At 32.2% G+C, this 17,837-nt stretch overlaps 3 protein-coding genes across 6 annotated transcripts; all 3 read right to left on the reverse strand.

Moving 5' to 3' along the window:
- Positions 1-64: 64 nt before the first annotated feature.
- On the reverse strand, positions 65-5,532 carry LOC127898624 (protein ABIL1-like). Of its 4 annotated transcripts, none has more exons than XM_052437778.1 (10): positions 4,672-5,012; positions 3,675-3,757; positions 3,048-3,198; positions 2,865-2,964; positions 2,663-2,749; positions 2,475-2,559; positions 2,314-2,354; positions 2,090-2,196; positions 840-1,007; positions 65-355 (listed from the first exon to the last, which is right to left on the reverse strand). In XM_052437778.1, the coding sequence occupies exons 1-9, from the start codon at positions 4,762-4,764 to the stop codon at positions 852-854; spliced, it is 903 nt and encodes a 300-aa protein (XP_052293738.1). In that variant the 5' UTR covers positions 4,765-5,012; the 3' UTR covers positions 65-355; positions 840-851. The 4 variants fall into 4 exon arrangements, with proteins under 4 accessions (XP_052293738.1, XP_052293736.1, XP_052293737.1 ...); XM_052437776.1 differs by having other exon boundaries at positions 65-447; XM_052437777.1 differs by lacking the exon at positions 65-355 and adding an exon at positions 5,033-5,532 and having other exon boundaries at positions 487-1,007; positions 4,672-4,788.
- Positions 5,533-6,705: 1,173 nt separating this feature from the next.
- Positions 6,706-8,994, reverse strand: LOC102627905 (hypothetical protein). The gene is made up of 2 exons (XM_006491144.4): positions 8,458-8,994; positions 6,706-7,396 (listed from the first exon to the last, which is right to left on the reverse strand). The coding sequence occupies exons 1-2, from the start codon at positions 8,772-8,774 to the stop codon at positions 6,994-6,996; spliced, it is 720 nt and encodes a 239-aa protein (XP_006491207.2). The 5' UTR covers positions 8,775-8,994; the 3' UTR covers positions 6,706-6,993.
- A 6,311-nt stretch (positions 8,995-15,305) lies between these two features.
- On the reverse strand, positions 15,306-17,129 carry LOC102627612 (delta(8)-fatty-acid desaturase 2). The gene has a single exon (XM_006491143.4). It carries the CDS (start codon positions 16,883-16,885, stop codon positions 15,542-15,544), a length of 1,344 nt encoding a protein of 447 aa, XP_006491206.2. The 5' UTR covers positions 16,886-17,129; the 3' UTR covers positions 15,306-15,541.
- Between the last annotated feature and the right edge of the window lie 708 nt (positions 17,130-17,837).

The raw sequence follows: 17,837 nt of genomic DNA on the forward strand, positions 1-17,837 counted from the left end.
GAAAAACTTATAATATTTTGATTATTTTTATCATAATTATCATTAATAATTTATAATTATCGCATACTAGCAACTTTTATTTATTTTATTTTACAACAACTATTTATTTTATTTTACAACAACTATGACTTTTAAACTACAACATCTTACTATCAAATTGGGCCTTAAAAGGATTTCAGATTCTTCTGTAAATAATAAGATATTCAATTTTCAGTGATAGAATGCAACCTAATCTTCTTCTATACATACAGACCAGAACTGTAGAATCTATCTTAAAGGTAACCTAGTTCTTCAATCTTCATTTTGGTTGGGTCCCCATGTGAGTACAGATGCAATATGTACTGCAAACACATGCCTGAGATACAGAAATAACAAACAATTCTAGTCATATTTATGGTGGCTAGTTCATCTCCAGCCCTCATCAGTACTCACATGTCCTCTTGAGATCTGGAAATAAAATAAAATAAGCATAATGAAAGAGGTGCATAGTTTACAAGCTTCATCACTGGCATTATCAACATCACCTAAATCATTACAAATATATGTTGGACAGTTGAAAGAGTTTGGTAATCTACACAACTAGATTTCAACAATCATTTACCAGAGCTACAATACAGTGAGCAGACATGTTAATGATCTTCATTATGGGAGTTTATACACAATTTGCTCAATTATTACGCCACCAAGAGAAAAAGATTGGAGTAGAAGAAACAATAATTGATTAAACCAGCTCATTATCAACAATCATATGAGATGATTGACATTAGCTAGCTCGCTATCAACAATCATATGAGATGATAACTGATGGCAACTTCTCCTAATTGACATGTTTGACTTGCCTTGATAAGTATTCATGAGACATAACCAGCCTTCAGCTTAGACGTTTTCTGTTTAACAAAGAAAGCTGATAGCACACTTTTGCTGCGAACAGGGGCACGTACAATCTCACGCCTTGGGTTGTCAAATGATCTAAATGGTGCCAAAGTTTTGTTACCCTCCATTGCGTCCTGCAAAAAACAATGTTATTGTTACTCGTCTAGTTTTTTTTTCCTTCACCTGCCTAGACAGGGATTTAGATATTGGAGAACAAACGCGCAGTACAGAACATGCAGAAGACATCCAAAATCTCTCATAACTATTGACTTAATTCTCTCAATAGGAAATCTTTAACTTTAAAAACAGCATAATTGATCATAAAATATGCACAAAACTGAATAGTAGATAAGAAAAATTATAGTCTCTCATACATGCACAGGCACACAGCAGATCCCTACATAGAGTTCAGTAGTTAAATTTGCAAGATCATATAAACCCACCGACACCCCCAAGTCATAATTATTTTCAGACTATCTACAACAAGTTGCAATATAATGATTGTGCAGACACATCTGGAACCAAATCTGCAAGGCTTGTGCAGACACATCTGGAACCAAATCTGCATGGCTTGTGCAGACACATCTGGAACCAAATCTGCATGGCAATATCTCCAGTATTCAAAATTCTTCTGCTCTTGAAATGTAAAACTATTTTGCACCACCAAAAAAGAACAGCATTTTGCTTAGATCATCAAAATTGAAGCAGCAAAGTAGACTTCCTAACTCATGGAATAGTGCATATCGATTGCGTCTCTTGTTATGGCCAATCAAATATCACCTTCAATCTACTTTGGGATTAAGTTTTGAGCTCAATATTACTGCCCACATTAAGGATCCAACTCAGGAACTTATAACCCACTTGAGTTGGAATAACTGTTATAAGCCCCAACCAGTGACAATTTTCACAGGCATAATCCAATTAAAAAGGAAAAAATAGGAACATGAATGACAACATTTATCACGACAATAAAAGTTTATACATGACAATAATTCAGACACTTCCATGGAAACATTATGTGGAATATGAGAAACATATACAGAAAGCCTTGACCAACCAAATGGAGAACAAAAGATCACCAAACAAACACTAACACACTCAAAAAAGCTCATACAAACATCACGCTAAGCATAACTCCATTTACTCCTGTTTTGACTAAAGTAAACAATTAGAAGAGTGCTGGACAAGTCAGGGTTCTTGTTGATTTTGACATTACCCTGCGTGCAACACCGAACGATTGCACAAGTGCACTAGATGCAGGACCTCCACTTGATAATTGAGCAGAGACAGCAGAGGACTTTGTCAGCTTATTCTCTTCATTATCTACAGTAATAAGAGTTCCCAATATCAGATATTACTTTTCCTAGTATTATTCACCATCAGCAAAATAGCAAGTGTACTAAATTATGATAGTACAAGGTATCTCTCTTTTATACATACCCAACAGATGGAAAACTCCAGAAGTTTTGCGGTCTTCAGAGCTGCAAGATAAATAACTATCAAAGACTTGTTTATGCTCTCAAAGCAACTGGGCGCACACCATATACAAATAGAAAAGCAGTTTTTTTTTTTTTTGTATGCAAGAACAACTTTACACTAACCTTGTCAAAGCCTGCTGAGTCCCCTTCGATGTGGATTTAGTTTCAGAGGCTAAATGCCAGGAAAGAGTTTTAGAAGCAGGGATACCTAAATGTAAAGAATTTATAGAAGTGATAAGATACATACCCAGCTAAACAAGAAAACCTGTCAGACGAAAAAGATGCTAGTAACCCTCACAAAACCCTTATACCTGTAGGTTGAAGACGTGATGAAAAATGATTTTGCCTAGCATCAGTTGGTACACGTGGACTAAAATGTACCTTCTTGTTCACAGAATCTAGCATGGAGTGTTAAAGCAAAAGAGGAGAAAGATAAGAAAGGTATGAAAAATATAAATTATTTTATGATTTCACTTGGCAGTTCTAGAAAAATGCCAAAATAACTAATCATACTTGGTAAAATGTAATGCTTGTGATGTCTTGGGATGAACGCCAATAACTGTTGCTGCCGGAGACCTTCTTTATTTGAGTAGGTTTGGCATGTAAGAAGTTTCTAATATCAACAAATCCAATAAGTTCAGGCCGATTTTATTTGTTACTAATCATATAACACCATATTCACTCAGGGAAATTTACCTGGTTCATACAAGAAACCCTTAGCTCCATGGTTGAGACATCAGATGTTTGCTGCTCAAGAAGGTCAGTTAACTTGTAAGCCACAGTGCCAAGGTGATCAACAGCATTGACCAGCGCTCTTACAGCATAGTCTTTTAGGTTATCAAGTACCCTGCATAATATCACAAAAGTTTTCCAATGAGAGAATAGAAAGATGCATGCATAAAGAATAAGATACATCAGTGGAAATCATTGCCGAAGCTGACTGTTCAGTTCACAAAACCATGCAGAACTAATGGAAGAATACAAGCCATGGGAACACTTCTTAAAAGCATGAATGTCTGAAAAAATGGTATAACCCTCATCGCAGCACTCCCATTCCAAGTTACTTCATTAAATCTTACATTTTTATATTGCAGTTCATTTTCTATGCTTTGTAATCAAATGATTAACTCAAGGTTTCCACGTAGAAAGAATCAACACAATATCTTGTTAAGGACATTGATGTATATAACTCTAATTGTGAAGCTAAAAAAAAAAAAAGGGGTTTGCTCTGTAACAACACAACTAGGTGGATATTTTTCACTCTCATACTAATTTGACAATAAAACCAAATCATGTGATGATTATTACATCAAGTAGCCTTACATTTGTTTCTGCTCACTGTGAAGATAAGACTTTTCACAATATTCTGCAGCTGAATACAGTTGAGGTCTTAAGTTCTTGAGCTCCTGTCAGGAAAATGGCATGATCATTAAACTTATATGGAAGCAAATTTTTCCATCCAAATAGTGTGTTCACATTGGTCAAGCTGGAATTATTCAACAGAGTATACTACAAGAGAGTCAAGTCCAAATAAAAAGAGAGGACAGCATCCAATCAAAAGATCCCAAGCATGTTGAATATATGATCTTTACAGGTTCATTTAATAACAGGCCACTCATAAACAACAGCAAATATCAGTACAAGCCATTTTCTAAGGGCCATGGTATATTTTTTCATTTTCCTTCATCAGATAGCTTCCCCCGACAATTTTTTTTTAATATCCTAGTTCAAAAAGTCAAATTTAAGAGGCCTCATAAAGTTAATATTTTATTCAAGGGGTCAGTTAACTTCTCACTAACTTGCTTCTCTGGAAAATTCCACTCAATGCAGAATAAAACACTAACCAAAGTATTTTGATTCATTCAACAGAAATGACACTAATTAAGATCAGTTAGGAGAACCATTAACAATGACAGACTTTGTTCATAAAAACCTTCAATATTTTTTATCTATTTATCATGCTAACAAGCAGCCCGCCTAATGAACAGTGTTATTGTAATATTCGATTTTGCAACCGAGTCAAAGTTGTTATGGCTCCCCACTAACCATTAAATTGTTTTGAAATAAATACAAACATCCAAACCTTCAATGCTCTTAAATGAAACAATTTCAACTTTCTCGTCCTAATTAAATAGCTGAGAAATTAAAGATTAAAACAGAAAAAAAGTACAAAAACAAAAATATTCAATGTTAAGATTATTAGGGAAAAGAAAATCAATTACACACAAGGTTGAAAATCAAGAAACGCAATGAATGCATAAAAATCAAGCCAATGGCAGATCTGGCCAAAATGTACACAAATAAATAGACGAGACTAAACCTGCAAAGCTTTGACGAAGCTTTTGCTACGCTCCATGGAGACCTCATCGAAAGTCATGGCACGATTACCCAGCCTCGGTAGCTCCACTTCCATCTCTCAGCTCGATCAAACAAAACCCTAAAGTTTCAAATCATAAAACTAAAATAATTCACAAACGAGATTACTATCATTAACAATTTAGATTTGAGGTTGGGTTTTGGTGAGATAGTTAATCTAATAATAGAGAAAGGAATAAAAGAGGGCTAAGAAAGGATGATGAGTGAAGTGAAAGCGATTCCGAGAAGTGGGAATTAATATCTGGAGTTATTAGCAAGGGAAAATGACTTTCTTTAGTAATATAGTCAGCACATGCATAATGTACCTTTATTGTGGCGGGTTTTAATGTGGTAGTTGACAGACGGTGGTTTCAGAAACCTCATTTCCTCATTTTAAATGACAAACGGCAATTGTTGTCGATTTTGAAATATTTTATTCATAATCACCAAATTGCCCTTTCTTTACTAGTCAACTGAAGCGTCAACTGCCAGATCGAATCTATGGCTATCCACGTCGGCATCTTGCCAGCTGGCTCTAACGAATAATAATTCTGTATCAGAGATTTCTCTTCTTTGAAGATGTTGATCATTCATCTAATAGAAAGGTCATCCACGATGGTCATGATTCATGAAATCATATGACAATGGACATGGAGATGGAGTAATCAAAATCACGGGACCTTTAGCCTTTAGCAAGGAAGCGGTGGCGGTGATGGTACGTGACAACAACACGCATCAATGATAAAGAAGATCCATGGGTGTTGAGATCCGATCCCTTTTCCTCTTGCGCAATGCTCTCAAGCGGACAACAGAGTAAAAAAATCTTTCGTCATGATGAGCCGTTCATTGGAGTGGAGTTGGGAAGGGGCACCAAAGAAAGGCGAATACTTTTTTTCATTTTGGAGGCCCATCACGGCCCACTGCTGGGGTCGTTCGAAAACTGGATGACAAAATACACAAAAACAAAATTGTACAATGCAAATCTAGACTGGTAGACCGTAGACCGTAGACCTGGTGGTGACTGGTGATATTTTATCTTCACAATTTAACTCAACGGCCCCTATTATTTAATTAATCCATTTTATTTTTAGGACTACTTTTATGATGTGTTTATTAATTAAAAAATAAAAATAAAGAAATAAGATTCATTAATTTGTTTATTTCCAAAATAAGGAGGGGAATATGAATAAAATTTGAGTAGGTCTCATAAATTTGGAAATGTGGAATAAGAATTTCACTCCAAAGGGGAGGTTAGAATGAGAATAGATAATGAGAATGAAAAGTGAATTAGTACTTGTGGCATTAGTGAAAATTAAAAAATATTTTTTATCTCAATTAGTAATAAAACAATTATTACTATTATTATTATCTATTAATAATAATAGAATTAGTAATTATTATTAATAATAACAATAATCATAATTATTATAATAAATAATGCTAATAATCAACTAAAGTCAATTTACTATTGCAACTATTTATCCCAATTTCAAGATAAAATAAATTCATTCTGATTTCAATTTCTACCGTTGAAGTAAATAATTTATTTTGATTTCCATTCTTAATTTCGATTCCAATCTATTCTAATTCTGACATATTCCAATTATCGATAGATAAACACACTACAAAATTCCCTTCATCAAATAAAAACCAAGAGATTCAAATATCGAATCGTTGCCTCCTAAATGTTCTAATTTAAAATTTCTTCGAACTTTATTTGAGAGATTGTCCCACACTAAATGTTTACCCTTCATTATTACCGGGCCAAAAAGCCTTGAAGGCTTGATGATTCAATGCTTCTTATCTGAGTTTGCTACTTACAGATGAATCTTTTCAAGATCTGGATTATCAAAGCAAACTCATCCTTTATTCTTTTAATAAGACTAATTTTGAAAATATCAGGATTTAATTAAAAAGTGAGGACTGGTGAGATAAAATGAGGGTTCAAATATCACTACTTCAAATATAATAGCAATGAGTGATGTAACTTGCACTAGACTTCCACTGTACAATATTTATTAATTTATACAACTCTCATACAATATTGTTCACGGTTGAAAACTAAACACAACATGCTACACACAGTGCATCTGTGCACGCTTGCTAATTTTATAGCACTCAGGTCACCCTGTACCTCAAGTCAATTCCAGTTACATATTGCAATCTAAACCGAGTTATCAGACACTAACAAGATGCCAACATCAAACTCAGTAACCTCAGCCTGGTTCGGTTCAATCATAGCACAAAATATGCCAAAATTTGGCAGGACCTTTTGCGATTCTAGCTTCTAAGTTCTATCCGAGGATGAAATTTCAAAGTAGGTAGGCTTTGGGGTTGAGGGGCAGCCAATGGATTGGATTAAGTCCTCTACAGCCAGTACACGGAACTTTGGAGGAGGAGAATTCAGAGCAATGTTGTCAACTCGGTGTTCATAGATCTTTCCATTCCTGTCGAGTTTGTACTCTGAAGTGCCATCAAATCGACCACGACTCTCCCAAGGGACTCGTGGAACACCATGGATAGTCCATCGAACCATTATAACATTTTCCAGAGGCTGCCACACACTAATGATGTCAAGCCACAATGCCCTGAAAAATATCCTACCATGGAATCGCAGGGCCCAAAAAATCGATTTATAGTTTTCAATGCCAACAAAAGTATTGATAGGATCTTTGAATACAATATCATCCCTGAACATAAGAAACAGAATGTTAGCAAAATTTTCCAAAAAGAAAGAATGAAATCAGAATCAGGACACAATTCAATGTTTCATGATAATTTCACACACCCATTAAATGGCATCACAGCTGAATGATGTTCAACATTTCAATACAGCACTTGCTGACACATTTACAGAAAAGCAAGGAACATTAATAGGTAAAATGAAACTAAATGAAACAAGCAAACCTCTGAAAGAACACCATACCCATACACGAAAAAGTTACATGCATGTAATTATCATCAAGGTGATTTGGCACGACCAAAAAAGGCACTGAATTCCTCATCCTTCAGCGCTGCATATACAAGTCTCATATACACAGTTGCAAAGAAAAACGTACTCGCAGAAACACAATCAAACTTGATAATCACAAATCAACCATCTAAAATCCCTCTGATGTTATCCATATGCTCACACTTAATACCATTGACCTATCCCCAGGTATCAGAGATTTCAAAGTCGTAAAAATCCTAGCTAAAGAACCTTAGTTTTGAATATCAATATTTGATAAGACAAACAAAACTATATGCAAAAAGCATAACTTGAAACTGATGGCATCATTTTTTCCATTTAACATATAAAAATTTGAAGCTAGCCATCTTGATCATGAGCGTCAAAATATTAGAATTCCATTAGGATTCAGATTTTTAATTTTTAGAATGAGTGTTTTCTTGGTTTATAGGATTTCCATTATTAGTATGTTTTACTTGTAGGTTTAGTATTTCCAGTGATGTCCTGGGCTTTTACATTCAAGTGATCAAGAAAAAAATAAGTCTTTTGACAAATTGGAGGAAGATCCCTCCAAGAGATCACCTCTTTTCTAATTTCTATCCTTTTTATTTTATTTTATTTATTTATTTTCTTGTAGGTAAAGTCCTATCACAAAATTGAAATCACAAGCATTCGTTGATTATTCCACTATACATCCAAAACAAATAGACACTAAAGCAATTTGCTACCGCGCTATCATTAAAATTAAAACAGAAAAGAATTTGTTCATGGCCATCGCTGATAAACGAAACGAAGTAAAACCTGTAGATGTCGAAACTGAGCTCCTTATAAAAGAGAGCTGGAAACTCTTCTCGTAAAGTCCGAATCGCGTAGCCCATGTTAACATAATAATTGTGCTTTTCTTCTTCTTCTTTGCTCGGCTTCACCGGAGCCGAAAATTGTCCATACAACCGAACATTTCGACCCACTTCCGAAATTCCAGATACCCTAACCCTAGCCCTAGAGCCTAATTTCTCGTGATTGCTCAAAACTGAGAGACTCTTTTGACTTGTAGAATGAGGGTTAGGGTTGAAGAATATTTTGGTCGAGAATTCTGGAGGAGAGACGAGAAAGGCCATTAAAAAATATTTATATCAAAATTTAGGGCTCGATTATTGAGATGATATTAGAGAGAAGTTAAAAGGAGAGGTGCCATTTTCCCGGGAAATTGAATTAGCGCGTTTCTTCGTTCAATTTTTTTTTTTTTTTTTCCTCCAATTTTCTGTTAGGGTAAAGCGAGAAATTGAGGGATGGAGGGATATCTGTTCGGATAATAGGATTATGCTTTTGGATAATTGGGATTATCAGAAGCTGATTGAAATTAGAAAATATCTTATTGGCCAGTGGTATTTGTCAATGATTGCCTTAGATTGGAAACTGATCCTGTGTGGTCGAGTCTTTGTCTGTTATGGGTAGTAGCCAATTAAAGTGATGATACTGCCCTTTTAGGCTTCTTTTGTTCTCCTCTAGTAGGAGTGCTAGGACCGACCGTCCCACTCGCTTTTCACACGTGTTTTCTTATTTAGATTGTTGTGCAGATTTAACTCATCATTTTTATTAATTTAAAAAATTACAAGACCATATTTATCACTTGACCCTTATCTTCAATTTTTTTTTTTCTTAGACATACCAACTATCAGTTCACTTCCAGCATATATATATTTTTTTAAAAGATTCTCTTCTACTAAATTGAATTAATAAGTATTGATGTCAAGAATTCAGATTTTCTCCATTAAAAATTTTATACACAAATGTTAATGTTAAAAAAGAGTGTTAAAAATTTTAGATATGCTCGTTACAATTATCAAAAAAAAAAAAGATTTGCTTACCACTTGTTGGGATAAAGAATTTGATGCATTCATTTTTTACTAATCTATTAATCTAGTTTTTGCAACATGCAGGCTTGAATTTGCTTATCAAATGCAAATAAGGAGCAAAGAAGAGGAATCTCACGAGAGAAAAAATAGAATACAAATAATAGATGTTTTAAACTAAAAAAGTAGGATTGAAATGTGTTAAAAAATAAAAATGCTGGAAGTGACTGATGATTCGGTGGGTTTAAGGAAAAGAACTTAAAAGGTAAAGGTGTCTTTAAAGTGATATGATTTTTTAAATTAAAAAAAAAAGAAAAAAAAAAGTGAGATGAGTTAAATATGTACAATAATCAAAGCAAGAGGAACCCTCATCAAAAAAAAAAAAAAAAAAAACCAACAACAACAAGATGACAGATGTCCTATTTAAAAGGAAGCAAGTGTGACAGTCGAATCATATGAGCGGGTGTCGCTAGCACTCCTCTTACTAGTAGCAGTAGGGATGAACTAGAACAAAATTTTTCGAAAAAAACCAGGAACAAAAAACTCTTTTTGAATCCACCAAAATTCCTCTCCACGCTCATTTTAACAAATAACTTTATTATTAAAAATTTCAAATTTCAAAATTATCTTTCACTGACCACTTTCTCTCTCTACCTTATAATTACATATTCTTTCTCTAGTCTTCGCAAACTAAACATTCAATTTTATTCTCTTTTGAATTTATTTTTTTCCTTTGTTAATATATCATGATTTATATTTCATACTTACCATATAAAACATTTTTTTCTTTATATTCATTATCTTTTGTATTTGGTAAAAATCAATTTGTTGATGTTTATTAACTTTTATGACTAATAAAAATATTTTTATGTTCATTTTTAAATAGGGTGTTCTTTCTCTTAGGATCCGTTTAGTACAGCTTTTCAAGTATAACTTATTTAAGTAGAACTTTTGTTAGTAGAACTTTTGTAAATAGAGTTTTACTAAAAAAAAATTAGTTGTTTAGTTGTTAATAAAATTTTTATTAAAAATTTATGAAATTACTTTAATAGGTAAATTTTTTAAAGTTATATTATGAAAACAATAAATAAGATTGTTAAATAAGTAAATGATATTTTATATATTTTGACATTTAAAAAAATCTTTTCAACCTCTACTCCAAAAAACTCAAAATTTATGTTTTTGCTAGTAGAGGTAAAATAGCTTATTTAAGTTTTAAAAGCTCTATTAGAAAAATAACCAAACAACAACAAAAATTACAATAAGAGCTTATAAGATTAAATAAACACTTATGGTCATTATATAAGTGCCTGTTTGGTATGGCTTATTTAAGAGCCATACGTGCTTATTTAATCGTATAAGCACTTTTTAAAATTTTTTATGGTGTTTGGTTATTTTTTTAATAGAGTTTTTTTAGCTTAAATAAGCTAATTTACCTCTACTAGTAAAAGCCCAAAATTTGAGTTTTTAGGAGTAGAGGCTATAGAGCTTTTCTAAAAATATATAATATAAAAAATATCACACAGTTTAATAGTTCAAAAGTGCTTTTTTTATTGACAACCAAACACCCAATGATTTTTTGTCCAAAAGCTTTATTGGTATAAGCTCTACTGTTATAAGCTCTATTTAATAAGCTGTACCAAACGGAGCCTAAGTCATACCAAATAAGCACTTAGTTAATGATACTAATTATTTGTAACTAAAAGAATATATCTGAATAAATTGAAGATAATTTGTGAAATTAAAAAAATAAAAAGAATAGAGTGTTAGTTAAGTAATATTTTTTAAAAAAATTTAGTCACGGGAGTTTTTCATAGTTGAGAGAGACAATTTCGTACTTAATAACTATTCTAATAGATAAAAAAATGAGTTTACATATATTTAAGTGAAAACTAGCTATTAGGAAAATAAAACTCAAAATCGACATGAAACCAATTAGCCACTTTTATCTGAACCGACACACCGATTTTTTTTACTAAAAAGCAAGTTGATTAGCCACTTTTAATAACCGACTAATAACTTTGGGCTTTTACCATACTTGTAGTTTGACCTAAACTTTTTTACAACTATTAAGCACCTAAAATTTTGAAACATTATCAAATAGGTCCTTTTACATATTTTTAGAAAATAATATTAAGACCATATAAACTTTTTATATATTTTGACACTTTAAAATCTTTCAAGACTTTTCTAAATCAATTCATATATGTAAAAGATATTCATTTTGATAAAACATTTATCCTTCATTTTTCTTCAATATTTTGAAAGCACATTTATCAACGAAACACAATATAATAAAAAAGTCAATAATTTTGGTGAATGCAACACATAAAAAACTTTTGAACTCACATTTGCTAATTATGCACAAATATAGACAAACTAACTTTACATGAATAATTAAAATAAATATATCACCTAAGCTAGTGTCTTGAGCTTGAGTCTCAACTTGATAAACATGTCCTTGAGTCCTTCGAGCTTGATCTCATATGACTGACATTTGACATTTAAGAATTAACAAGATTCAAAAGTGTTTTTTATTATATTGCTTCTTATCATCAAAATCAACGGTTGTAAGATCCTTTAGGTTAACAAAAGTATACCATATACCCTTTACTTTTTATTTTTTCTTAATATTCAATAAGCCCTTGGCCCAAAAAATTTAAATGAAAAGATGAGCGAATGGGTCATTTACTTGATATTTGATTTTGAAAATGTAAAATATATATTTATTACAAGAAAATTTATTTAAAAAGGTAACAAAAGAACAAAAAATCTTATTATTAATTTTTATTCACACCAAAACTTATATTTCTTATTTTGACTGTTTATTTATTTTTATTTAATTTACAATAAACATAAATAAAAATATATTTCATAAAGGTAATATTTTAAAATTATGATACTATGAGGTTATTGGGTATTATGAAAATAATACTACAATAAGAGAGTAAGTGATATTTATTAATTTAATAGGGGAAAATTAACAATCTCCTTAAAATAAATTAACCTAAATGCAATGGGCCAAAGAGATTTGTAGATGTGAAAAGAAACTAATCCAAATGGAATGGATTAAAGAGATATGTACATGTGAAAAGAATCATTTAAAAGTTTGATAAATCTTATTTAGGGGTTGGCATTTTAATTATATTAGTTAATAATAATTATTAATATTCTTAATTATGTAAATCATAATTTTTTATTAATTTTAATTATGTAGATTAAAAATTAGCAACACATGAAACATTATTATTAATAATATAGTACAAAATTAAAATTTTTTAAGAATAAACTAATTATTATTAATTATTAACATTAACTAAATATAATACTATTAAAATTAAATAAATATATAGTAATATTATTTTAAAACAATTCTAACTTAGATTAAATAAATTATCATTTTAATAAATGTAATATTATTAAATAATATTATAATAATATTACTCAAATAAATATAATATTATTATTTTTAGGTAATTGTAACATTATTTTATTTTAAAAAATATAATTATATTACATTTAATAAAGAAAGGATTAAAAAAAAAGAGCTAGGTGTTGGATTCTCACTTCTCTCCGTAAATAAGTAAACACTTGAGTGAAAAGAATCCACATTTCTCACTCCCGCTTCAGTAAGTAAATACAACATAAAAATTTTTAGTTTTCCTTAAAATTTTAAAATTTCAAGTATAATCGTTTCATCTATATTTTACTTTTTTTTTTCTTTTGAATCCATTATTCTTAAACTTTAAGTTTAGTATTTCATGTATTTAATCAATTCATCTATGTTTAGCATTTTTTCTTTGAATCCTTATTCCTTGCAATTAATTTTCAGAATGCCTAATCTCTGGGCCAAACATTGCATACATATTATTATTATTATTATTATTATTATTATTATTTTGCGTGCATGTGTGTGTGTGTTAATAAACATAATTTGTGAGATATTGTACATTAAAGTTTAAACTAAGCTTATTTGCAGGAAGCATTAGATTGTTGTTCTGTGCATCAAATGGCGAGATATACAATGTTGTTTTCGAGTTTATATAATACCTTAGTGATGAATTTGTCAATAAAAATTTAGGGTTTGTGATAAATGGTTGTGTAAATTATTTTTATTTTTTAAATTCAATTTGTAGTGTCCTTATCAGTGATTTCGTAAAAGAATATTCAGGCGATAAAAAATAGAGAGTCCTTTATAAGGTGCAAACAGCCCCACCTATCAATTATATAAACGAGATATTTATTGAAGTGGATTTCACTTCATCTTGTTATTTCCGTTCTGAATCCATCCGAACCTCTTCGCTATCGCTGTGCAACATGGCCCAAGGGCCTGGGGCCTAGGGCCTTGGGAAAAACAAAACAATGATTTTTCTATTAATATCTTGTTTAGTGACTGTTAAGACTTGTGAAGAATAAATTTATAGTTTTGTTTAGACAATATGTTGATGAAGACTCATGCAATTTATTATTATTTTTTAATTAAAAAGAGGGGTTTGTATGGGAAATTATGATTCTTATATTTTCATAATGGGTTCAACGTGTTCAAATAACTCCATCCATAAATTATGCACTAATTTTATAACCTCAGTTCAATTAAATTCCAAAATTATTCATAGTCATTGAATCTTCTAACTTATCAACTTTTATTTATTGGAAAAAAAATCTGTACTTTTTTTTTTTTTTGAGTGAGGTTGTGCAAAGCCATATTAATTTTTAAGCCCTAGTACTTGCTTTAGAATTCAAATACAACTAACCAGACAAAGTTTTTATACTAACTTCAATAAATTATAAGAAATAAAAAGATGAAATGATAAGACAATATTGGAGATAAATGTGTATATATTCAATTACAATTGCATATATAATCAAACTCAATATTAATTATGCATTATATGGATAAAGAGTGGTAATTTTATGATAAGAGAATTTTATACTTTATTACAACAAAGGATGAGTTAAAAAAAAAAAGATTTTAAACAGTGTATTTTAGTCTTATATATATTGAAAATTATATTTCTTATATCTTAATCTGTCCTGTACTGTAAAACTATTAAAATAAAGAGAGTGTTTTTTTTTTTTTTTAATGTTGTAAAGAGAGTGATTGAACCTTGGTTTTGTAAAGGGAATTCTTTATTTCTTTTCAACAATCCAAAGAAAGGAATTTTAGTAGTAAAATTGAACGCAACTTGAATTTGCTAATTCTTCTGTTCAGGTTTCGAGTTTTGACATTGCGCGAAAAGCCAAAAAGATGGAGAAAACAGAGTGGGCATTTTGAAGGCTTATTTTTTATTCGGAGAAGGTCAGAATAAAGTAAAAAAAAATGGAGGGTTGTTAGAAAAGTGAGACTTTTGTTATTATAATACCTTTTTATTTTATTTGGCCCTACGTATTAAAAATGGGCTTTTCAGGAAGTCACTCCCTCTAGGCTTATATGTCATGTATAGCCTTCATGCTTGGGTGACCATCGATCATTAGCCTTCAGGGCTTTGCGATCCAAAAAAACCAAATTCACATGGCATGGCTCATTAAGGAAACACAAAAGAAAATGGCCTGTTTTCTGACTAGTGTGATTTATGTGTACAAACTTAGCAAAATGGCATTCTTGTTAACGTTACCTGGATTCTGTAAGTCCAAAGGATAAGTCATTGCAACAGGCTAGCTTAAAATCTGACATAATAGAATACGATGCTGTTCAAATGAAAAATCTGCACAGCTGATAAGACACATCTTCCGTGCCAATGAGATTCGTAATACACTCTCCAACATGGTAAAATAAACACAGAAAGGGGCAAAAAAAAAAAAAAAGAGAGGCTTAATTGAATCCGCGAGTCATTATCTGATTACAACTGTGAATAAAAAAATATTGCTAGAAAGAGCATTTATTCATCATCCTATACGAATGACGACCCCAAGCCAAGAGGCCAAATCAAGAGCCAAAAAAATATTCGTTGGGGGCAAAATAACTTGTGGCTATAAAATCTCGATAGGCATCTGTTAATGTATTTTATATATTAAAAAAAGAAAAACACAACTCAGCCATGAGTATTAAGAGCTTCCCAAAGCAAATTCTTGGGGACAGGGTTTGTGAGGTCCCGAGCTTGCAGAGCAGCACCCCTCAGAGTCCTAATGGTCCACACATTGGCCTCAAAGAAGGACAAACTTCTGTAAGGCATATTGTGCTTCTTGCAAAGATCCCTCACCACCGGCGAAATCTTCCTCAATTGGCACCTTGGCAACCTTGGAAACAAATGATGCTCTAGCTGAAACTGCAACCCACCATGAAACCAATCCATCCAAGATGAGCAAGCAATATCCAATGTCCCACTTGTTTGCTTCTCAAACCAGTCATTCCCTTTAGGCGGACCAAGATACACGTTTGCAGCAAAGTGGTTTAAACAAAACTGAATGTGTTGGATGGCCGTGACAGTAAAACTTGCCATCACAAACATCACCCTTTCAGGCCAGTTTGGTAGATATGAAACTAGAAGTGGGAACCAAGTCCAAAAGACAAGAGTACCCATGATGTTCAAGGCTCTATCTGGGACCTTACGCTTTGAAAACAATAACAAAAGTGTCTGTAAATATAAATTTACTCTGGCCACACACATAACAGGGTAAAATGTCCAATGCTGGTAACTCACAAGGAATCTAGCGACAGGATCGAAATCTAATTTTCTACCATAGAAGACAGATGTAATTGAATTAAATAAACGCGTAGATACCGCAAAAACTGGGATGTGTTGAAGATCTGGATCGTAATCAAGGCTGTTGCAAGCAATGTGGTGGGCATTGTGAGTCCACTTCCACCAAGCAATGCTGATTCCTGTTAAACAATTTCCTGAAATAAGCTGAGCAATTTTGTTAAACTTAGGACTTGTCATAACCTGATAATGCCCGGAATCGTGACCAACATAAGCACTTTGAATCCAAAGAAACCCCAACAACATGCCTGAACCCAAATGAGCCCAGACGCTCTCACAGCACAAAACGCCATAAACCACAACAACAAACATCAATGCTACACATGTAAGGGCACAGGATGCCACGTGTTGTTTCTTTTCAAACATACCCTGTTTGGCAAACTCAATGTACAGTCTCCTGTAATCTTTTGAGATTTCAGATACTTCGAAATCTTGAACAAAATAGCCTGTAAAAAGTTTATCAAGATATTGCCAAGCGGTTCCTGGATGATACGCTATAAACGCATCGGTTACATCTTGGCCAGCCAAATTCAAGAGCGGAACGTCGCCGCCAGGATGTTGTTTTGCCCATTCTGTAACGTCGTAAACTTTCCCCTGTATAGAGATCCACAAATCTTCTGCCTTGTTGTGGGTTCTAAGCTCTTCAGCCGTTATGTATTTTTTCTCGGCCTCCATTAAGGCAGCAGATTGAAAAATTGGAAAGTGTTGTGGGGGAAGATAGGTTATGCCACCTGGGAAGCAAAATCAAATCAAGAAAATCCCGCAAGTTTTGCTCAAAGTGAAATAGCAAGGGATGTGATGATTTGGTTTGCTTTCGGTTTTTGAGATCTCTATTTTTATTTTTTCCCTCTCTGTGTTTCTTCGGAGCGTTTTTTATGATAATATTTTTGGGCTCTTTATCAGCGAGGGTTGCGGCTAAACGGTCATTTTGGTATGTTTCGTGGTAGGATACGTGTTGAGTAAAGTTGAGGTCGTCGCCATTCGCTTGTTTTAACCCTCCAAGTTATCTTCTTGCGGTTAACAGTAATCATATGTAGATAATAACATTCGGCTCCCTTTTTTTATTATGTTTTACCAAATAAGGATATCCTTCTTTTATTTATATTGAATAAATCTCTTAAAAATTGAATTTTAATTAGTATAAATATACGATACAATTTATAAATTTATGTGATTATGTTATTATTTAAACTGAATTCATATATTTCATTTATTAATTAATCATCCTACATCTTAATTCAAAGTTTCTAGCACACCGTCCTAATTGTAAAATACTAATCCTACCATATGTTCAAATTGCTTTACGGATTTTGAGAGCATTCTAGTTCTAGGGATTTTTAAGTGTGGACCTATTTGATACAGATAAATAAACTAATGTCTTTGATGGAAATACATAAAAAGTTAGGAAGCGGATGTTATTAGTCCTATCAACCAAATAACCTTTTTTCTTATTATAAAAAGGTGAAAAAAAAAACCTTTTCTTTTAAGCAAAACCTCAATCATGTTTGTAAGACGTGGGCCAACAGTTTGTCAGCCTGTGGCAGCACACGCTGTCGTCGTAGTCTTCTGGACGCGTTTTGGAGATATTTTTCCGGAATATTAATCGACTGCGTTGGAGATATTTTTT

This window comes from Citrus sinensis, chromosome 3 (assembly GCF_022201045.2).
Source record: "Citrus sinensis cultivar Valencia sweet orange chromosome 3, DVS_A1.0, whole genome shotgun sequence".
Lineage (NCBI taxonomy): Eukaryota > Viridiplantae > Streptophyta > Magnoliopsida > Sapindales > Rutaceae > Citrus > Citrus sinensis.